General features: G+C 39.1%; 1 protein-coding gene across 1 annotated transcript in view; it reads left to right on the plus strand.

The window, feature by feature from the left end:
- LOC126462459 (calcium-activated potassium channel slowpoke) overlaps window positions 1-24,639 on the plus strand; it is a 915,336-nt gene that overhangs the window by 56,431 nt on the left and 834,266 nt on the right. The window contains exons 4-5 of the mRNA XM_050096074.1: window positions 5,119-5,270; window positions 5,405-5,572. Coding sequence (XP_049952031.1) covers window positions 5,119-5,270; window positions 5,405-5,572 — 320 coding nt within the window. The remainder of the gene's footprint in view (window positions 1-5,118; window positions 5,271-5,404; window positions 5,573-24,639) is intronic.

The following is a 24,639-nucleotide window of genomic DNA, read 5'->3' on the forward strand; positions in this document are numbered from 1 at the left end:
GTCTGAGCACTTTGTCCATCACTCACAATTTGATAAACAGTTTGCTGTGATTTGGAACCACTGGAGACACAATTAACATCCATGTCCGTGTCTACAGGAGGGGTCTGGGAACAACAAATAGATGCTGTATGTCCTTTTTTCCTATGGTTGTTGCAAGTTGCCTGGCATGTAGGACATGTGGCCTTGTCATGTTGCACAAAACTGTATGGGCAGAATGGAAGTGCGGAGTGCTGCCGTTGTTGTGGTTTTGCTTGGCCCGTCACTGTCCAGTGAGGTGCGCAGACCGCATTTGTATGGCTGACACATCATCCCCACAAGAACTACCAGGGCCTGACAATCAGGATCAGGAGCCACCACAGCGACGTCACACCAAGCCTCAATCTGATCACCAGCAGCACAAGATACCTCAATAGATAGAGCATTATTTACTATGTCAGCGAAAGATGGATACTCACACTATAATGCATGTTGATGCACCTGTTTGTCACAAGCCAACCAAATGATGGCATCATGGAGCATAGATTCAGCATAGGAATCATGATGAGCATCAATAAGAAACTGACATTTTCAACTGAAGCCAGTAGGACTGGTGGAGCTGTTTATGGCAATGATGCAACTCTACCTGTGGTGCAGTGATGTGCATGTATGGTGGTAGTTGGACAACAGCTTACACATTTTGTCAAATGAAAGTGACACAAGTTTCTGGAATGGTGCTAACTGGCACAACAACTGATAGATCCGAGGAGAAGTTGAGGAAAGGCACAAAGCATTACATTTGTGTGCATCAGTGTCACCAAAAGCAATAAGTGTTGCCAAAACTGCTTCTTGTAAACTTCTCAGTCCTCTGCTGCATCATTGTATTGGACAGAAGGCAGCAGGTACACAGATGGCATGAAGCCTGCATAGCCAGTGTGGCTGATAAGGTTGTGGTAACAACTATAAAAGCCTGCTGCTGCTGCTCGAGGAGAGATTAGAGCACTGCCACCATGAACAGAAGAACCAAAGGAACAACCAATAGACAGAACACATGGAAATGAACACCCCACTTGTCACCAGTTGTATTGTACTGTAAGACACAAACAACAGCACAGTAACAGTGAACCAAAGTATATTTTTCGTCCTCATACAAATGAATAACAGTTGAGAATATAGACACAAATATAGAAACGATCCAGGTATTGATACTAGCAGATGCTGACAATTAGAACTACACACTAGGAGGGCAAGTGCCTACTGCACTGCACTTACAAAGAGGACTCCAGTAGATGGCTAGCCCACACAAATGCTGTTGGTGGAATATTCGAAGTGTAGCACACCAGTGGCCTGTTGTCATGGTGCATATCCAAGTGTTGTATGGAACCTTATAACATGCATATATCTGTAGAAAGTCAGTGACCACAGCTGCTTCTATGAAGAAACTATGTGAAATAATAAAAATGTTAAATAATAAAATGTCAAGTGGAATTTATGAAGGAAACATCAAATTAAAAGGATGCGCTAAGTACATGATAATATCTCTGTCAAAGGTTTTCAACCTCTCATTACATACAGATGTTTTTCCAGATTTCTCGCTACTCCTGACAAATGTTCTGTTGATGCGGTCTCCAACTACTGACTTATATCTCAGTTAATTTCTTCCCAAAAGTCCAAGAAAAACTTTTCTATTACTACCCTTTAATTTAAGAAGTAAATATTCACCTCTCACCAGCCAAAAGAATAGCTTCAGAAAGTGTATGATTACCCAAAAAATATTCGAGTGTTGAAGATCATTCAACCAGAATGAACAGGCATTTTCCTAGACTTTTCAAAGTAATTGATGTCTTGATCACAAAATGTTGTTTGAGAAACTAAAAAGGTATGCTATGAGAGATCTAGCATTCAGCTGTTTGTATTCCTACCTATTAAAATGGAAGCTGGAGGAATCACTTCATTATGAGTCACAAGTTCAGAATGAAAGATGCAATGAAAATATATAGTACCTCTGGACTCAGTCTTGGGCCCAGTACTGTTTTTAATGTATGTGGATAACCCTTTTGAACATATGGGACCCTAAAAATATCTTCTGTTTGCTGAAGATACCGGAGTATTACTTTCTGCATCTAATATAGAAAATTCACAGTTAACAACAAAAAACTACACTCCTGGAAATTGAAATAAGAACACCGTGAATTCATTGTCCCAGGAAGGGGAAACTTTATTGACACATTCCTGGGGTCAGATACATCACATGATCACACTGACAGAACCACAGGCACATAGACACAGGCAACAGAGCATGCACAATGTCGGCACTAGTACAGTGTATATCCACCTTTCGCAGCAATGCAGGCTGCTATTCTCCCATGGAGACGATCGTAGAGATGCTGGATGTAGTCCTGTGGAACGGCTTGCCATGCCATTTCCACCTGGCGCCTCAGTTGGACCAGCGTTCGTGCTGGACGTGCAGACCGCGTGAGACGACGCTTCATCCAGTCCCAAACATGCTCAATGGGGGACAGATCCGGAGATCTTGCTGGCCAGGGTAGTTGACTTACACCTTCTAGAGCACGTTGGGTGGCACGGGATACATGCGGACGTGCATTGTCCTGTTGGAACAGCAAGTTCCCTTTCCGGTCTAGGAATGGTAGAACGATGGGTTTGATGACGGTTTGGATGTACCGTGCACTATTCAGTGTCCCCTCGACGATCACCAGTGGTGTACGGCCAGTGTAGGAGATCGCTCCCCACACCATGATGCCGGGTGTTGGCCCTGTGTGCCTCGGTCGTATGCAGTCCTGATTGTGGCGCTCACCTGCACGGCGTCAAACACGCATACGACCATCATTGGCACCAAGGCAGAAGCGACTCTCATCGCTGAAGACGACACGTCTCCATTCGTCCCTCCATTCACGCCTGTCGCGACACCACTGGAGGCGGGCTGCACGATGTTGGGGCGTGAGCGGAAGACGGCCTAACGGTGTGCGGGACCATAGCCCAGCTTCATGGAGATGGTTGCGAATGGTCCTCGCCGATACCCCAGGAGCAACAGTGTCCCTAATTTGCTGGGAAGTGGCGGTGCGGTCCCCTACGGCACTGCGTAGGATCCTACGGTCTTGGCGTGCATCCGTGCGTCGCTGCGGTCCGGTCCCAGGTCGACGGGCACGTGCACCTTCCGCCGACCACTGGCAACAACATCGATGTACTGTGGAGACCTCACGCCCCACGTGTTGAGCAATTCGGCAGTATGTCCACCCGGCCTCCCGCATGCCCACTATACGCCCTCGCTCGAAGTCCGTCAACTGCACATACGGTTCACGTCCACGCTGTCGCGGCATGCTACCAGTGTTAAAGACTGCGATGGAGCTCCGTATGCCATGGCAAACTGGCTGACACTGACGGCGGCGGTGCACAAATGCTGCGCAGCTAGCGCCATTTGACGGCCAACACCGCGGTTCCTGGTGTGTCCACTGTGCCGTGCATGTGATCATTGCTTGTACAGCCCTCTCGCAGTGTCCGGAGCAAGTATGGTGGGTCTGACACACCGGTGTCAATGTGTTCTTTTTTCCATTTCCAGGAGTGTATATGATAAAACATCCAGAGTGTTTAAATGCAAATTAATTCTCCATAAAAGTTTCAGTTTTAATTTCCTTCCTCAATATGATCCAAATCATATCTGAGGAAGATTAAAAGAGATTGGGGAAAATGTTAGTTCTACAAAATTTTTATGTCTGTGTCTTTAGCAGTACTGTACACCTGTAAGTAACTTGCCAAAGAAATTCTCAGCTGTGTGCTCTTGTCTGAGGTATTAAAAACTACATTAAATAAACCAATAGTGGTGCAGATATACTATGCTCAGTTCCATTCACTTACTTGATATGGGTCATTTTCTGGGGAAATGCTACTCCAACCATAAAACCTAGTTATACCACAAAAAAGGTCACTAAGGGTAATTTGTGGGCTTAAAGAATGTTATCTTTGCAAGAACCATTTTGCTGAGCTTAAAGTACCATGTTTGTTTACATGTGAAACTCTTATTCACTTGAGGCTAATCTAGAATAAGGATGTATGCAGTTATGATTTCAGAGAACTGTCAGATATTCACCAAATGTTTTCCAGAACATAATCCTATCAGAAAAATGTAATCCACAGTAGCGTCGCATTACACAGTAAACCACAAAAGGAATAAAAATTGCTCCTGAGACACTATTTTAAGAATAAAGTAGAGACATTTCTAATGAAGCCATGATTTTGTCCTGTACAAGAATTTCTAAATATGTAGAAATAGTAATTTTCTTCAAGTTTATATAAGTCAGCTAAAAATAGTCGCACATTGTAACTTTTCACAGCTAGTATTTATTTCGTTGGTGATTTTTTTTATACGGGCATCACAGCAGGACAGATTATTACAGACTTGTGTTGGCCCTACTGCTATTCTAGTCATGTATAACAATTGAGAACTTTGACTTAATAAAGAAATAAACAGGGATCAAAAAGCATTGTAGGTTCCTAAATGAAACATCAGTTGATAATGTAATATTGTGAATGAAGCTCCATTGTTGGAAGTGTAATAAAAACAGGTTTTGTGAGGCAGAAATATTGCACACCAGTGTTCAAAAGTTCTTAATACTTTTACTTTCACACACCTAAGGCAATAATTGGCCAATCAGCTGCAAAGAAATGTTACATGTCACTAATTGCACTGACATAAATTGTATCATTTATCAACTGTTCATACAACAGCATGATTTTTTTATGGCTGTGCAATACATGATTTTACTGATGTGTAAAAATTTCTTTTAGCACATTGTAATAATTTTATAAATAAAAGAACTCAGCAGACTCGTCACAGTTTAAGAAAGATAAAAATAATGGAGTTTTTATCACGACTTCTGAATTATTTGAGCGTCTCGTGCCATAATTTTTCGAGCCTGGCAGTATGTGAATCACAACTGCAGTTAACAAATTGATGTAGTCTATTGCCTTCGATTAATTGTGGGTAATTTAGTTTCCACATCCGCTAAGAGTATGTATATAATACAGTATAACTGTAACTCTTGTTTGTGTTTCATTGTTTGTCCCTCTTGATAAGAGTTTTGCATGTAATAGTTTATGTCTGACCATTGTTTATTATCCACACAGGTTTAAGATTCCTAAGGGCATTGCGCCTAATGACTGTACCAGATATTCTACAATATCTTAATATCCTGAAGACTTCAAGTTCCATTCGCCTTGCACAACTTGTGTCAATATTCATTTCTGTATGGCTCACGGCTGCTGGAATTATTCACCTGGTAGGTAGTATGTATGTAACAGAAGTAAGTGGCTTTTTTTTTGTTCTAGATTAAACTAAATGTATGTTGTTGGTTATTCTGTTTCTGTGTTGAAATAAGCTGGTATGAAGAAATACTGTTTTCAATTTCTGCAGCTGGAAAACTCTGGTGATCCATTGGACTTCAAAAATCCAAATCATCTCTCATATTGGACATGCGTTTATTTTCTTATTGTTACAATGTCTACTGTTGGATATGGTGATGTTTACTGTCAGACTGTTCTTGGAAGAACATTTCTCGTATTTTTTTTACTCGTCGGTTTGGTAAGTAGATAATTCTTGAGTAAAAACAATATTAATTTGATAATTATTTATTATGAAACATGTAGTATGTTTCCAGTCTTACATAAGGTTCAAACAAAATATTTCTTGTTAGAAAAATGAGAGTCATTCCTCCTGTAAGCAAATTTTCTTACTTTTTCCTGAAAGAGAAACCACCAACAATGAAATAATCATGAAAAAAATGCAATTTTGTTCTCTGACAACAAACATGACCATGTGGTACTGTCACTCAATGAGGCCTTCCAACCAGTACAGCAGTATTATAAGCATAAACTAAGTTTACCACAAGCTGTAAGTCACAACTTCAAATCAAACTTGTAGGTGGTGTTTTTGACATATTAGTTGTCAAGCTGCTTTGATTGGAGACCACACACATTGGTTATCACTGATAGCAGAAATTAATTATAAAGTTCCCAAGTGACATATCCCTTAAATGTATGATTTGTAACATCCTAGTGAACAGGCAAACAAGGAAAGGAATGATGGCTGCTGAACAACAGATGAGTAACTTATGATTTCACTTCACGTCACAAGAATGTGCTGAAGTGATAATATTCTGCTGAGTTAGTTATGACAGTAGATTTCACAGCAGCAATATTCTCGAGGAGACACAAAAGTGTCATATATTGTAATGTTAATATTGTACTTTAGAATGTCTAATGGAATCAGATAGTCACTTCATTGTCCACTAGATGTGTGCAAAACAGTACTTGAAAGGGGTGGGGGGGTAGGTTCAGTTGTGGTTCTAGTAGGTGAGTTGCAACTCGCAGCACTGATGCTTGTTTGCTGACCGCTGTTGTTACTTATAATTTCAGTAGATACACATGCAGTAAATTGAATTTAATGTCATTTGACTAGCATTTTGATGCAACCACACAAGTAGACATGATTAATTCTCTGTATATTCTGTATTTAAGGAAGAATTGTGCAGCTGTTTTCTCATTAAGAAATTGTGTTTGAATATTGTGAGACGATAGTGTTATGCCTTGTGTAACAAGGAGAAACATTACCAGCCCTTATAAGAATTAGATACCAGCAGGGTCATGGTCTATAGAGGCAGTCGTTTATCATTTTGTGATGCTACTGCAGCTTTTGGTCAGAACACCATGGCAGTCATGAATAGGGAATGCAACATTTCATAGGCTCCTGTGACTAGTGCCTGAGAGGGAAGGTATAAAGTTGGTGTACTTTTAAATGGATGGTGGAACAAAGACTGGAGTGTTACGGATTATCTGCACGGTGACTGTGCACCAAACAACAACATAGGAAATGCAGGCGGCACATGCACATCATCTTTTCAGACAAGTCCTGATCCTGCATACAGGATCATGAAGGATGTATCCATGTTTGGAGGCTTTGAGGAAAACAAACATTGCCAGAGTGTATTTGTTGTTGTCATACAAGCCAAGAACTTGGCATGACAGTATGAGAAGCCATCAGGTACACAACATAATCACCTCTCCTTCATCAAGTCAGTATTCTGGACAGCACGTGTTACATTTCTGGCATAAGAAGGTTGGTGGCTGTACTCTTTCTTAGAGGTCTCTGTGACACTATCTTTCAAGATAATGCAAGACAGCATGTTGCCCATGCTGTCCTGACCTCTGTTGACACAGAGTTTGTGACTGTTGAGTAGTGTAGTCGTAGCAGATGAGGAATTTTGCATTGAAGGTAGAGAAATTAAAAAAAAAAAAAAACCTAGTGTAGACATTCTAAGACACCCTCCTTAACCTACAAGAAGGAGATGACGTTTTGCTATGTAGTGGAGCTTGTGAGAATTTTTGACATTGAATATGCAGATGCAGCAGCGTAGTATAAAGCAGCACAGTATAAAGTTCCTCCACAAACGCTACCTTGCTCTATAGGCTTGTATTATTTGGTTGATTTGTGGCTAGAAGTCGGGGGCAAAAAGCTGCAGTTGATTAAGTTGACTACGTGGCATAGCCTTTTCCAGTCAGAGCAAAAATCTGTTTACTCACCTACGGATTGGATACTGCTCTTTGATGCATGATTTATTTGTGTGGAGGTATGCCTGTGGCATACAAACATCAGATGGCAAGCAGTTTGCCGGCAAGAGGGAGCCCAAGGTTTGAAACAGGACAAACCATTTCTTTTAAGGGATAATCAGTGTTTAATAAAGTACAACAAATCATTGTCTTTTGTCCCAGCTCATACCAAAAATGGTGGAAAGGAACAATTAGATCCTCAGGCTGGGTTATAATGGCTAAGATTTACAAGTTGTCTATATATTGTAGCTGTTCATATATAATTGGGCAGCCTTATGCAATCTACTTTTTTAAATAGTTTTTTAATGTATTATTTGATTATTGATTATTTTACTGTATGATTTTTTTGTTAGGGAATTTTAAATGTTTATGAGTAAGCACCAGTGACCATGGTGTTTTGTGCTCTTATCCCAAACAAAAACACCCCTACACATTGTTACTCTCAGGTATTTGTAACAAATGACTGCTTCTAGTTCTAACTCATTCGCTATGAAACCAAAGGATACAACAGTAAATGAAATGTTGACCTTCTAATTTCTCTTCATGAGAACCACTTGCCATTCTTTGCACTAGGATGATATTTTGTTGATATAACTGGAAATTATTGCAACTTTAACAGGAAAAAACTACTTATAGACACCAACATCATCTTTGGAAAGTGTGATATTGCAAATAATACTGACTGCCAAGTCATTGATGCATGATGTGAACAATGAGTCTCTTACACTTCTCTTTGGCACATGGAGTATTACCTATATGTCTGTAGATCAGTCTACATCCAGAATAATGTGCTCCATTCTGCCCTGTCAAGTAATTTTTAATCCACCATACACTTTGGTAGGTATCTTATAGAAACTTATTTTCTTTAGTTGGCACCTGGGTCTTACTGGTACATAACCTTTTTGAAAGTCAAGTAACTCACAACAGAATCTACCTAACCCCTGTTTATGGTCCAGAGGTAGAAGTCTGTGCAGGTAAGGAAAATGCTATCTGCACCACATCCCCAAGACTATCAATCACATCTGCATCTGTAGCTGCAGATTCCTTATTCACATTCACTCCCACAGATAGTCAAATTTTGTGAAGCAATTTAATCTGACAGTGCTCTGGCAGAAGGCATGTGCCTGGTGTGAGTTTTTGTCTACTGTAGTTCAATTCGGTTTTGTTGTGAACTGAGGCTAGATATATTTCGTACTTGTCATATCAGATTTCATCTCATATTTTGCATTTAAAAGTGGTGAAAAACATATTTGTTCATAATTTATGTAGAAAGCCATTTGATGCAAGAAATTTCATACCCGACTTTTAACATTTTAATCATGGGTCTCATAACTCAGGTAACTATATGCCCATATTGTAGTACTACATGGCCAGCACGTTCTCGGTACAGTCAACAAATAAAAACATAATCTTCATAATTACTGAAGCAGATTTTGCAAATTTTTCTGTAGACTATTTTCACTGCCATGAGAAGTCAAATGAGATTGTGGTGCAAGTTGACACATGTTGAATATTGTTAAAAGTTTGTCACATAGTTGGTTTATCATACCTAAATTAATTACCACAGTTACAAACTGTGTCAATTTGTTATTCCTTTCACTGTAAAAAGCATTGTATTGTGTACTTTTAAGTATACTTGACATAAACATAGATTCACTAGTATTGTTGTTGTTGTGGTCTTCAGTCAAGAGACTGGTTTTGCGCAGCTCCCCATGCTACTCTATCCTGTGCAAACTTCTTCACCTCTGAGTAGCTACTGCAACCTACATCCTTCTGAATCTGCTTAGTGTATTTTAACTCTGGGTCTTCCTCTATGATTTTTACCCTCCATGCTTCCCTCCAATACTAATTTGGTGATCCCTTGATGTCTCAGAATGTGTCCTACCAACCGATCCCTTCTTTTAGTCAGGTTGTGCCACAAATTCCTCTTCTCCCCAATTCTATTCAGCACCTTATCATTAGTTATGTGATCTACCCATCTAATCTTCAGCATTCTCCTGTAGCACCACATTTCGAAAGGTTATATTCTTTTCTTGTCTAAACTATTTATCGTCCATGTTTTGCATCCGTATGTGGCCACACTCAATACAAATACTTTCAGAAAAGACTTCCTGACACTTAAAAAAATATGTACTTGATGTTAACAAATTTCTCTTCTTCAGAAACGCTTTCCTTGCCAGACCCAGTCTACTTTTTATATCCTCTCTACTTCGACCATCATCAGTTATTTTGCTCCCCAGATAGTAAAACTCATCTACTATCTAAAGTGTCTCATTTACTAATCTAATTCCCTTGGCATCACCTGATTTAATTCAACTACATTCAACTACCCTCATTTTGCTTTTGTTGATGTACATCTTATATCCTCCTCTCAAGACACCATCCATTCTGTTCAACTGCTGTTCCGGTTCCTTTGCTGTCACATCAGCAAACTTCAAAGTTTTTATTTCTTCTCCCTTGATTTTAATTCCTTCTCCAAATTTTTCTCTTGTATCCTTTACTTCTTGCTCAATATACAGATTGAATAACATCGGGGATAGGCTACAACCCTCTCTCACTCCCTTTTCAACCACTCCTTCCTTTTCATGTCCATCAACTCTTACAACTGCCATCTGGTTTCTGTACAAATTGTAAATAGTCTTTCGCTCCCTGTATTTTACCCCTGTCACATTCAGAATTTGAAAGAGAATATTCCATTCAACACTGTCAATGCTCACTCTAAGTTTACAAATGCTAGAAATGTAGGTTTGCCTTTCCTTAATCTATCTTCTGAGATAAGTCATAGGGACAGTATTGCCTCACGTGTTCCAACATTTCTACAGAATCCAAACTGATCTTCCACAAGGTCAGCTTTTACCAATTTTTCCATTCGTCTGTAAAGAATTCGTGGTAATATTTTGCAGCCATGACTTATTAAACTGATGGTTCGGTAATTTTCACAACTGTCGACACATGCTTTGCTTGGGATTGGAATTATTGTATTCTTCTTGAAGTCTGAGGGTATTTTGCTTGTCTCATACGTCTTTCTCACCAGATTGTAGAGTTTTGTCAGGGCTGATTCTCCCAAGGCTATCAGTAGTTCTAATGGAATGTTTTCTACACCCAGGGCATTGTTTTGACTCAGGTCTTTCAGTGCTCTGTCTTACTCTTCACTCAGTATCGTATCTTCCATTTCATCTTTATCTACATCCTCTTCTATCTCCGTAACATGTCCCTCAAGTATATCACCCTTCTATAGACCCTGAATATTCTTTTTCCCCCTTTCTGCTTTCCCTTCTTTGCTTAGAACTAAGTTTCCATCTGAGATCTTGATATTCAGACAGGTGGTGCTCTTTCCTCTAAAGATCTCCTTCATTTTCCTGTAGACAGTATCTATCTTACCCCTAGTGATATATGCCTCTACATGCTTACATTTGTTCTGTAGCCATCCTTGCTTACTCATTTTGCACTTCCTGTTGATTTCATTTTTGAGATGTTTGTATTCATTTTCGCCTGCTTCATTTACTGCATTTTTATATTTTCTCCTTTCATCAGTTGTATTAAATATCTCTTCCATTACCCAATGATTTCTACTAGCCCTCGTCTTTTTACCTACTTGATCCTCTACTGCCTTCACTATTTCATCTTTCAAAGCTACCCATTCTTCTTCTACTGTATTTCTTTCCCCTGTATTTGTCAATTATTCCCTAATGCTCTCACTGAAACTCTCTACAGACTCTGAGTCTTTAGATTTATCCAGGTCCCATCTGTTTAAATTCCTATCTTTTTGCAGTTTCTTCAGTTTTAATCTACTGGTCATAGCCAATAAATTGTGGTCAGAGCCCACATCTTCCCCTGGAAATGTCTTACAATTAAAAACGTGGTTCCTAAATCTCTGTGTTACCATTATATAATCTATCTGAAACCCTCCAGTGTCTCCAGCCTCTTCCACATATACAACCTTCTTTCATGTTTCTTAAACAAAGTGTTAGCTATGATTAAGTTATGCTTTGAGCAAAATTCTACCAGGCGGCTTCCTCCAGTCCATATTCACCTACTACATTTCCTTCTCTTCCCGTTCCTACTACTGAACTCCAGTCCCCCATGACTATTAAATTTTTGTCTCCCTTAAGTATCTGAATAATTTCTTTTATTGCGTCATACATTTCTTCACACTCTTCATTGTGTGTGGAGCTAGTTGGCATATAAACTTGTGCTATTGTGGTAGGTGTTGGCTTTGTGTCTGTCTTGGTAACAATAATGTGTTCACTATGCTGTTCATAGAAGATTATCCACACTCCGATTTTTTATTCATTACTAAACTTACTCCTGCGTTACCATTATTTGATTTTGTATTTATAACCATTTATTCACTAGACCAGAAGTCTTGTTCCTCCTGCCACCAAACCTCACTAATTCCCACTATATCTAGCTTTAACCTATCCATTTTCATTTTTAAATTTTCTAACCTACCTGCCTGATTAAAGGATGTGATATTCCACACTCTGATCCGTAGAATGCCAGTTTTGTTTCTCCTGATAATGACATCCTCCTGAGCAATCCCTGCCCTGAGACCTGAATGGTGGCTATTCTACCTCCAGAATATTTTACCCAGGAGGACACCTTCATCATTTAACCATACAGTAAAACTGCATGCCCTCAGGAAAAATTATGGCTGTAGTTCCCCTTGCTTTCAGAAGTTCACAGTACCAGCACAGCAAGGCCTTTTTGGTTAAAGTTACAATGCCAGATTAGTCGATGATCCAGACTGTTGCCTCCGCAACTACTGAAAACACTGCTGCCCCTCTTCAGGAACCACACATTTATCTGAGCTGTCAACAGGTAACCCCCCTCCCCTCCATTGTGGTTGCACCTATGGCGCTGCTATATGTATCGCTGAGGAACGCAAGCCTACCCAGCATCGGCAGGGTCCATGGTTCATGGGAATATTTTTTATGGTGTGTGTGATTAACAAATGGGAGTGAGATCTTGAAATGAAAATTCCAAAAATAGCTTGTCCTAGAAGACCCCACTTATCAGGTTGTGGTTGCTTTTTGAAATTGTGTATGTGAGCTCTACTACTGCAAAATAAATAGAGATTAGTCAGATATAAGGTAGTTGTTTATACGATGGAGCCAGAATGTGAATTTAGAGGTGTAGAAAACCAGAAAGAACATGCCACTTTCTTTAGCACTTGCAAATGTTAACAATGCATATATCCTTTCCAAGGCACTGCTCAGTCAAACCTACATAGTGGTACTTGTTCTACATGTGTAATAGTAATAGTCTTGAAAATCATTACTATAATTATGTTGTAGGAAAGTTCTTGTGGAGTGTAAATACTTTTGGATTAAAGATCACTCATCAAAAAACAGAAGCATTGAGATAGCCACATACAAGAGAAACAAAATTTGCTAGATTTTGAAGTTATCCTTTGATGAGTTACAATAAAACACACACACACACACACACACACACACACACACACACACACGCCTCTGTGCCTATGTGGTGCCATTAGTAGTGCTTTGTTTCTTAGCAGGTGGACTGATTTGCCATTTGTAGTGCTTTGTTTTTTTAGCAGGTGGACTGATTGTGGTTGGGGTGTTGTCTGGTGGGTGGTTAGAGTGAGAGGGAGGCAGGGAGAGGGACTGGGGTGGGTGGCTATCAGCTTGGAGGGAGGCAGTTGGTTTGCCAGCTAGGAATGTGGGAGGGAGGGTATGGCAGGTATATGGGCTTGGTATGTAATACATGATTGTAGGCACCAGCAGAGAGTGACGTGCTGAAGATGACATGGGAAAATGAATTTGGAGGGGGTGTCAAGATTGATGAAAGCAAAATTGTTGTGTGGAGGGTGTGGGTACAGTGGGTTACTTGAGACTGAGGTCAGCACAATTACAGGAGTGGAGGATGCATTATAAGGATGACTCCCATCTGCGTAGTTCAGAGGAAGTGGTTGTGGAGGGAAGGATTTAGATGTCCCAGGTTGTTACACAGCCATTAAAGTTGAGCATGTTGTGTCACAGGGTGCTCAACTTTTCTCTTTGCAACAATTTGGTGATGGACATTCATCCTGGTGGTCACCTGGTTGGTAGTCATACTGACAAAGATATGTGCAGTGTTTCCAGCAGAGGTGTTGTATGATATGACTGCTCTTACAGTTGGTCCGGTCTGTGATGTGGTAGGAACAGTGTGTGACAGGAATGGAGTAGGTGGTGTTGGGTGCATGGATGGGCAGGTCTTGCACCTTGGTCATCCACATTCAGTGCTATCCTTTCTTCCTGCCTGTGGCAACAGTTGGGAGTGAGTGGGGCATAAGGATGGAATAGGATGTCATGTCAGTTGGGCGTGTGACAGATCACTACTTACGAGGGACAGGAAGGACTTTGGGTAGGATGTGAAATAATCAAAGCTCTGGAGAAGGATATAGTTTAGCTGTTCTAGCCCAGGGTGATGCTGCGTGACAGGCATTGTTCTGTAACTGATTCTTGGGGATGATGGAAGAGTTGGGAATCTGTATGATATTGCATGGGAAGAATCTGTTTGTGGACTAAGTTTGGGGGTACTGCCTGCCTGTGAAGGCCTTTGTGAGGCATTTGGCATACTGGGCACTGTAGATGTGCCTTGTTTAGTCCACATGGGAGGGAGTTTTTGGTGTGGAAAGAAAGGCAGCTGTCAAAATGCTGGTACTGTTGGTTGTTAGTGGGTTCAATTTGCACAGAAGTGTGGATGGAGCCATCAAAGAGGTTAAGGTCAATGTTCAGGAAGGAGACACTTAAGGTAGAGGCGGCCCAGATGAATAAGATGAAAGACAACATGTTGAGGTTGGAAGGAATGAAAACAGAGTGTCTTGGCCCTGAAACCAGATCATGAAGATATCATCAATGAACCTTACCCAGATGTGGGTTTAAGAGTTTTGGGAGGCCAGGAAGGTTTTCTGTAGACAGCTCATAAACATGTGGGTGCCCATGGATGTGCTGCAGAATTGTTACCTTCCCCTCAAACGAAAAGTAGTTTTGTGTCAGGATGTAGTTGGCAAGGATTGAGCAGCATGGAGAGCTGCATCAAACCAGTCTCAGGACTGAAGACAACAACAACAACAACAACAACAACAACAACATAGTTGGCAAAGTGTATAAGGAATTAGATGGTGGGTTTGGAGTTTGAGGGATGTTGGGAAAGGTTATGTTCGATAGTGGAAAGACCGTGGACATAAGGCATGTTGGTGCATAGAGAGGTGGCATCATCAGAGATGGGAAGTGGCCCAGGAGGTAAAGGGTTGAGAATGATGGAAAGTCAGCGAAGCAAGTGGATAGTATCTTCGATATGGGAGGCTAAATTTTGGGCAGTTGGTTGGAGATCAATGAGGGCTGAAATTCATTCAGTGTGGGGCACAATAACCACCTACAATGGCTTGTGTAGTATTTTTGGGTTTGTGGATTTTGTGGTGTGTGTGTGAAGTGTCATAGCAATGGACTCAGGTGAGAGCCTCTGGGAAGGGTCTATAGATTTCAACAGGGATTGAAGGTTGTGTTGGACTTCTGGGATGGAATCACTTTGGCAGAGCTTGTAGATGGAGTTGTCAGATGTTTGGCAGATGCTTCCCTTCAGGTAGTCACTTTGACTCATCACAGCAGTGGTGGGACCTTTGTCTGCAGGGAGAATGTTTAGGTCAGGATCTGTTTTCAGGTTGCCTGCGGCTGTCCTTTCTTCTGCTGAAATTCATTCAGTGTGGGGCACAATAACCACCTACAATGGCTTGTGTAGTATTGTTGGGTTTGTGGATTTTGTGGTGTGTGTGTGAAGTGTCATAGCAATGGACTCAGGTGAGATCCTCTGGGAAGGGTCTACAGATTTCAACAGGGATTGAAGGTTGTGTTGGACTTCTGGGATGGAATCACTTTGGCAGAGCTTGTAGATGGAGTTGTCAGATGTTTGGCAGATGCTTCCCTTCAGGTAGTCGCTGTGACTCATCACAGCAGTGGTGGGACCTTTGTCTGCAGGGAGAATGTTTAGGTCAGGATCTGTTTTCAGGTTGCCTGCGGCTGTCCTTTCTTCTGCTGAAATGTTACTATTCTTAGGAAGGAGCCTGGGGAAGGATGTTGAGGTCAAATTGGAGGTAAGAAATTCCTGGAAGGTGACCAGTTGATGGTTTGGTGGGAGAGGGGGGGGGGGGGGGGTGGAGGCAAGGATCATGATTGGGATTAAGTTGGCTTTGGTTGGAGGGAGTGGTGGCAAGGAAGTGTTTCTTTTGTAGGGATTGGGAGAAGAAGAGTAAGTCTTGTAGAAATCCAGCATGTTCATACCTGGATGTAGAGCTGAAGACAAGGCCTTTGGGTAGGACTGAAACTTGTGTGGGACTGAAATTTTTGGTGGAAAGGTTAACAACAGTGTTTAAGATTTGCTTGGGTGTTGGGTTTTGTGGATTGTTGGGAGGGAGTTTTGGAGGATAATGAGTAGGAAGGGTGTTGATGGATAGTGGTAACACAAGATGGGAGTTGATTCAACAGATATGACAGTTTATAGAACTGGTGTCTGGAATGCTCCTCTAGGTGCTGAGAGCAAAGGTTCCAATTTGAGATATATTTTGTGCGTAGTAAGGTTTCCACAGTAATAGTATCTTGTGGAAGGAGTAGAGGTGATTGTGGGATGCCTGTCCTAGGGAGAGATGTTTCATCAACCAGGTTTATGAGGGATAGGGACTGACGGAATCTGTAAGGGTTTAGACCATTTAGAGAATTCTGTGGTTTATACAGTGTTGATGTAACAGAAAGTGGGACTGTGTTTTAGCTAGGGAATGGAATACATGTCTGAACTGGTGCAGAAAGGTGAAGTAGGGGTCCATTAAGATAGTGATGGTGTCAGGGAAATTGAAAATGACATAGGAAATGGGAAAGTGTAAACATTAGAAACAAAAAACTGCCAAATTTTCTTTCTTTGTGTGTGTGTGTGTGTGTGTGTGTGTGTGTGTGTGTGTGTGTGTGTGTGTGTTGTGTGTGTGTGTGTGTGTCTCAACAACTCAATGATTCTCCTTTTCAGTGATTAGTCTCCTTTAATCCAACAATAATAACTATTATTAAGAAGTAATTTAAGCAGCAATTTATGGCACTTTGCTTGTTAAATTATGCAAACTATTATACATTTGAGACCAGGTTGTTGCAACAGTGGCATGGCCATCAAGCAACAGTATTCTGGAGCACTCATTTCAGTGGCTTGGAGCCAGTGTGGTGAAGGATGTTAATTTTTATTTTGTTTCATAATACTTCACAAGGCTCATTTTGAAGTGAAATGTTCTTACTGGGGACGGTAAAAATACTAAAAATATCTTGAAAGAGGTCTCTAATATAAAAATTACAGGGAAAAACATAACTTTTAGATTAAATAGATCCTTCTTCCGTCTAGTGCTACTTCAGACTCTGTAAAAAAAAGAAAACAAATGAAAAATTTAAAAATAATACTGATAACTTGATTAATGGCAGAAGAGGAGAAACTGTACAGGTAACAGTTTAGTTTAAACAATGGAAAATCCTGGATGGAATGTAACAATATTGTGAAAAGGAAGGTTGCTACTACCATACAGTGGAGATGCTGAGTCGCAGATAGGCACAACAAAAGGACTGTCACAAATATTAATGAAGGCCTTAACGGCCAAAAGCTATATTTGTGACAGTCTTTTTGTTGCTCCTATCTGTGACTTGGCATCTCCACTATATGGTGAGTAGCAACTTTCCTTATTCACATTATTGTAGCTGTTTAGTTTGCAAGATTACTGATCAGGAAGATATCATCCTCAATCATCTGTGTCCTCAAAGATATGCATCAGTCCTGCATTATTCATCCCACAGTAGAGAAACTCCTCTCAGATTGTGCACAGGATGCTGGAATGCAGTGTCGAAAATATATCTGTTTGAAAAGATGTTAATACATGTTTCACATCCACTCAAGCCAACTGTAAGGTCGCAGATTTGTCACTGATACATTTCGAAATTTCATCTGCAGCGTTGTCAACATTATCTCCCAATGAATTTTCAGATTCACTGAAAAAATCATCAGGTTTATGGATATGATCTCATTATTTTTGAACTCTGGGCACTTTCTTGCAGCATAATTCCTAGTGTCCTTTATAACTTCATCTTTCTCAGCACTGCCAAGAAACTAACTTTTGTATTTAGGATTTAAGAAGCTTACAAGTTTGTGTGTTGTTTGTATTTTCCACTTACTGAGTTTTTTCTAGAAAGAACAACAGCTTCAACTTCTCAAGAAATCCATTTCCAAATGCTACTTTGAAAGGTAGAATGTCTTTGCTGACAAAATTGATGAACTTTTTTGCTTCGGCTACTGTCAGATTCAGTGAGATTTTAAGAATTTCTCTCTTACAATTAAAAAAAAGGAGGAATTATACTACATTGCCCAGCCTCACACCCATGCTTTAACAAATTTGAAGGAAGGAAGATTTGGGAGATTACAATTTAACATCCTGTCGACATCAAGGTCATTAGAGACAGAGTAGAAGCTCAGACTGATTCAAGGATGGGGTAGAAACTCGGTCGTGCCATGTAAGGAAACATCCCAGCGTTTGCCGAGGCGTGTTTTGGGGAAATCGGGAAAAACCTGTCAGGGTGGCCAGATGCAGTATTACTCCAGTGTGAAACTTTGAAGTCCCAGTTCTATGTCCAGTACAAAAATACACCTTTTTATGTGCAAAAGAAGCCACTGTATCTTTGATTTTCTGTTCTCCATCCATTTCATATTGTTAATTGGAGGTTTCAATTTGGTTTCTTGCAATAATGTGAAATCATCTTGTTTTGCCTTGCATTAAATTGTGTCCATTGTTCATTTTAGTAAACCATTCTCACTAATGTTGACTGTGACACACTCGTTATGTGTTCTCTCAATCACTGCAAAGCATTAACTGGAGGCAGCAGAAACTTGGTAACTTGCATCAGTCAGGCAGTGAGTAGCCAGCTTGTCATCCAGCATGATTTCACAGACTGGATGAAAGATGAGATTGGGGCAATTCAGTCACTTGGAACAGATCCCTTGGGTGCAGCTAAAGCACTCATAGCCAGAAAACCTCTGCTCTACCAGGGCCATGCATACATTACAAGAATGCCGACAGACTCAAGTTTTCAGCTAACGTTACAACAGATGTGAGGTGCCAATTCTTGCAGTCTCATTTATTGACCACAGGAACACAATATGATGAAATAAATATAGTAAGATTGATATTGTCCTATAAGTTTTAACTATAAAGTAAGTATTATGTGGGATGTCTGCAGATGATCTGTACATGTCTACCGTCATGCTTGCTTTTATCCGAAAGGTAACAATTACTACAGATATATTTGTGGATAACACACCCGCCTCTACCCACAGAGTATCAGATGTAAAAATCATGAATTGTGATTTACGTAATCTATATTATGAGAATGAAAGTTGCTACTCACCATCTAGTGGAGATGTTGAGTCGCAGGTAGGCACAAAAAAAAAAAAAAAAAAAAAAAAAAAAAAAAAAAAAAAAAAAAAAAAAGAAAAAAAAAAAAACTTTCACACTTAAAGCTTTCATCCAATGGCTTTGGCCTGAGACTGCAGTCATGTGTGTGTGTGTGTGTGTGTGTGTGTGTGTGTGTGTGTGTGTGTGTGTGTGTGTGTCTATTGTTGAAAAAGGCCACTGGCCGAAAACTTTAAGCATGAAAATCTTTTTGTTGTGCCTATCTGCGACTCAGCATCTCCACAATATGGTGAGTAGAAACTTACCTTCTCATAATATTGTTTCATTCCATCCTGGATTTTCCATTTTTTTGATTTACATAGTGGGTTTGAAAGTTGTGCTCATTTCCATGAAGAAGAACATTTTGTTACATGTAGGTCATTGTACTTGAACTCAGAATGTGTTGTTTGATTCTATTACAGATAGCAATGAAATAGGATGGTTATACTCTAAATCAGCCCTGCTGCCAACTTTGAAGATGCCATTTCCCAGTCTGGGGAAAAGTTCTCTGCTCATGTGATCTATGATAAACTGCAGTAATGAACGGAGCTTTGGAGATCATTAACTGTTATATTCTGAATGGGCATAACATGGACTTCTTTGTGACCTTGTGCCTTGTTGAATACTTTGCAGTTGAAACTGTTTTCCAGCATTGATAGTATGGATTACTATGCCATTCATCTTTCCAGCTCTGTTGGCATTTAATTCTGTAAAGAACTCAGAATTTCAGATTTTGATTTGCTTTAGAGCCACTGACAGCTGTAACATATGACCAAAATTTCTTAGAGTTTTAGGAAATGTCCTGCGGTAATATTCAATTGTGGTAGTCACCAAAGGATAATTGTTTTACACTTCTGGTAGCCAACTGAATTTCAGTTAGCAGTTGCCTTTCTTTTGTAAGAATATTGCTGGAGGTTTGTTCTTGCCTGCCACTAATGAAGTACCATTTGTTCAATCAATTGTGAGATAGCGAAAGTCTCCTCGATACATCAGTTTGTGATCTGTGAAACTATATTGTGCAATACTATGGATAATTTATCAAAGGAAGACAGTGAAATCAGTTTAACAACACCTGAAATACTGCATCTGTGTATCAGACCTAATTATGTGTGGCAGGCCTGCTGATGAATCAAAGGAGGGCAGTGGAATCAATTTAACAACACCTAAAATCCTGTAGATGTGTATCAGGCTTAATGATGAACTAGGATCTTCTGCGCATCAGATGCTGATAATCACGGGACCAAAACTTAGAGAGTCAATAGTTTTAGTATTGTACTTTGCCATTGCAATTTGTTATTCAAATAGATTGTACTATAATGAAGTTTAGGGCCTGAAACTATTACTTGATAATTTTCAAACAGCAGCCTCAAGATGAATCTGCTGTATGTGTATCTGCCAAAACTAAATTCTTAAAGATTTTTCTATACTCAGAAGGAAATGCCAATGTATAAATTAAGTAATATTGTTGTCATGCACTGAAGTTTGAGTTCTACAGTGACTTGATATAAATTTGAATCTTGTTACCGAGATTTTCAACATCTCCGTATCCTGTTTTGGGAGCTTTCTTCTCATTACTCCATCAAAACAATTAACATAGCACATGCAATGAAGATATTAAAATTGCATTCTACCTTTCCTCAGCAATATGCTTCATCACAAAAACATCGTTGTTGTGGGATCTCCCTTTAAAAAGCTTGCCATGTTCTGCAAGTAATATATTCTCAAAAGTTTGCCACTTGCCTCCAACAAGTATGTGGAAAGCTTTCATTCAGAGTTTAAGAGACACATTCCTCTGTAGTTGTTGAGATTAGTGCTGCCTCCTATCTTGAGTATGGGAATTATTACATCTAAATTACTGACAGATTTCGGGTTTACCTTGATACAGGAAAGACACAATGGACAACAATCAACAAACAGGAATGATAATCAATGACAAATGAAAATTATCGGTTATGTGATATATTAATAATGTGCTACATAGTGTCTTTTTTTCTTTCTGCGTGTGATTCATCTAAGTATGAACTGTCTTTAAAAACTGGCTTTACAAAATTGGACTGTTACCAGCAAAATGGATGGAAATAGTCATTTTAGACACCCTTTATTGTGAATAGAATGGCTAAAAGCATCAACATGTGGTACAGTAATGAGGACTCCATTTCATATAGTTACCATTGATTTGTAAAGCTCAGTTTCAGATAGAGATACGTTTTTCTAATACCAACATTTATATTGCCTTCTGTAATAGACATCTTGTGGTGATTTTTTTCAAAATGAAATAAATAAACATAGAAGAGCACAAAATAATTGTACAAATGTCCAGTAAGACATTAACGCAGTATCAGACTAGGTCTAAATTTAGAGATATTTCAAGCTATGCACTTTATAATATGTACTGTGCTTTGCCTATAAGAGTTATTGAGACAAAACTGTTGCAAATCAGGCACAGAAGTACCTGTCAACCACAGTGAGTGGAGCTGTGATGAACAATAGTACCGGACAAAACATGTAACAGGCTCCGGTTCGTTGGTAGACTCTATTTAAAATGCTTACAAAATGTGTACTGAAATTCTAGTTTATTACACGAGTTCATAATTTAGTTTGACTAACTGGGGATGCATATATTAAAGCAAGTGTATTGTAAATGGTTTCTGATTTGTCTGACTGTTGTGGTAGTGTCACTGTAAAATATGAATTGGCAAACACTTAAAGAATGTTCCCAAATATCTCACAAAAACTAACCTAGAAAATTAGGAGAATTTCTGTAATGTTGCAATCTGCAAATATTCCTCATCCCTCCTTACCAAATTAGACTGATAGCAGCTCAAAGAAAAGCATATCAGTAGTCAATCTTGCTACTCTTAATTCATGAATAGAATAGTATAAATCACAAACATATGGTAACATAATGAATACTCCAAGTCATATGTCTATTAGTGATTTGGGAAGTGCACTTTTGGGTAGTTACATTTCATAAATACCTAAGATTATGTTGCCTTCTGTAACAAATGTGTTGTGGTCTCTTTCTTCCAGGAAACCATCTTAGGTGAAACTGGAAACATACTACATGTTCTATTATGTACAATTATTGTCTTACATAATTTCTGATATATTAAGAATATTTATATCATACGTTAGTAATTTAAGTTGAATGTTGGTGTCTATGAAATAGTTCTAGGATATCATAGTATTAAGTTACTCAGAATTCTAAGTTTTAAATTTTATCATGTGACTATGAATTCTGCAGTAATACATATCACCTCATAAAGCTCAAAACCCTTTAGCCATTAAGTGCTGTAATGTTTAACAAACTTTCAGAAAAATTAGTGGATGGAAAATATGATTTTATATTATGAAATATGTTGTCTATTTAAGATTTTAGAGATTGACTGCCTTAAACATTCTGATTACTGACAACCAAAAGTTAAAACAGCATGCAATCCTTTTTCTTGTAAGCTTAATCTTACATTACCAAATTCAGTTATGTGATGTGCATACTTTGTCAGTACAATGTGTTATTTAAAAAAATGCTCATTTTTAGTCTTGGTTAGAAACATTTTTTACTAAATTGAGATTTCAAATTCTATTTTTTGAAGGATTTTAAATTATATTTCCAATATTTGATGCCAGTTAGAAAGCTGCATCTTATCAGTGAGCTTTTCAATTAAACAAAGTCTTCTTCAAGATGCCATACTTGCTTTTTGAGTTTAAGCAACCAGTGTGGAATACCAACAAAGCTCCAAGAGAAATGATTTGCCATTTTCTTTCTCCATTGATTTGAATTAAGAGTTTCTCAGCAACAGTAGGGATTGTAAATAATATTGCTGAGATGCGTGAGGCATTAGTCACTAATAGGCCATTTGTTGTAATGCTTCTCTCACCTTACGCTGTTAAATGGTTAACAAGTGTGACTGATTATTTTCCCTTTTAAATCCTTAACCTGCTGTTACACAATATTTGTTTGCATGTTGGTCCATTTACCTTGTATTTCAACAGTCATTTGAGATCCTATTACCATAATATCTTTTTGCTGACTAGGAGTCTTTAATGTAGCCACAAATTTTTGGCTCACATGTAGAAATGAAACTCTAATAAATTCACAGTCATAAATTCTGTCAGTGATAATGCAATCATAATATAATGAAGAATAACTTTTAAACAGATGATAAATCTTGAAATTAATAAAAGATCTGGTTCTTGTTTCTTCGGAGCTAAATTGAAGAATGTGAATAGAGCTGTAGGTGGATATGAAGGGTTGTATGCATAGAATCTGTCTCAGAAAAGATCAGAAGCCTACAAAAGAGCCATTTTCTTCACATCTGGTGGGTTTCGGACTATTTTCTGCATGTTCTTGCATGTTGTTATTACTGAATTTGCTGGGCAGAACAGGCACTTCCTCTAGGAAATGGTTTTTATTTTATGTATATGGGTAAAAGAAAATGGGACACAGAAAACTATAACAGGTTCAAACTAACTCTGATCTAGGTTGAAAATCCCAAAACTCAGTCTGTACATTGAATAAAGTAAAAAGTTTCCTTAGATTTTATGTTCAACAGCTTGGCCAGGTTTGTAAGTTTGTGAAGAGGAATATTTCTTTGCAATGAATGCTTCACTTAAGTCCATGTTAAACCAATTTTTTTGGTTGCCTTTGGACACATCCCTGCTACTGGAACTTGCTGTTGTCAGAAGTTGTTGTCATGGTCTTTCCTTCTGCATCCCTGTGATATGAAGACTTGTCTTGACATGCAGGTCCATTTGAAACTGTTTTTTGCATGAAACATATTTCTCGCAAACTCGACAGTATAAAATAATTCTGTCATATGTAAATGTTCTAGGGTTGCCAGCTATCCACGAACTGGCATTTATTTTTTTGGGTGACATAACTGGTATGCATAACCGGTGAAAAGGAGCCAAATATGCAAATGCATATGCAACACAAAAATGCATATAAATCTGGTCTTTAGTCATAACAAATGACTGAATAACCCTAATCTGCAATAAAAAGCCTCATGAAGTGTGATCAATGCAAGAGGTAGCGGGCTGTGTTGCAGGCACCTCCACTGGCCAGCAATGATACTGGCAGCAAGTGAGGCAGGTGTTCTCATTTCGTTCTCTTGCTGACAGTGTCAAATGTGAACTCTGTGGGTGTGTTCATACACCATAAATGGGCATACCACTACAGTTTAACTGTTGGATCTGTGGACAAAAGCTTCCCATTTGTAAAGCATGTTTGATGAGGTCTCTTAATATTAACAACAAATTTATAATTACAGTTGTTACAAAAATATGAGATGCATTCTTCAGAATTATTGTTGGTGACATCAGAGAAAGTCATTTCCCTAAAAAGAAACTAACTGATTCAAAAATCAAATTACCCAGATAGCACATTCTTTTGATACAATCATAGGAAAGCCACTGTAAAAGAAAAACTGCAACTAAGATGTCACTTACAGTTTTGCTAGTTGTTATCAACAATGTATGAACAGTACACTCGCATTACAGCAGCATACAAATTTAAGTGTGCACCAGAAGCTTTTGCACCAGTTCAACATCCATATCAAAAACCAAATAATGAT

This window comes from Schistocerca serialis, chromosome 1 (genome assembly GCF_023864345.2).
Source record: "Schistocerca serialis cubense isolate TAMUIC-IGC-003099 chromosome 1, iqSchSeri2.2, whole genome shotgun sequence".
In the NCBI taxonomy this organism is placed as follows: Eukaryota; Metazoa; Arthropoda; class Insecta; order Orthoptera; family Acrididae; genus Schistocerca; species Schistocerca serialis.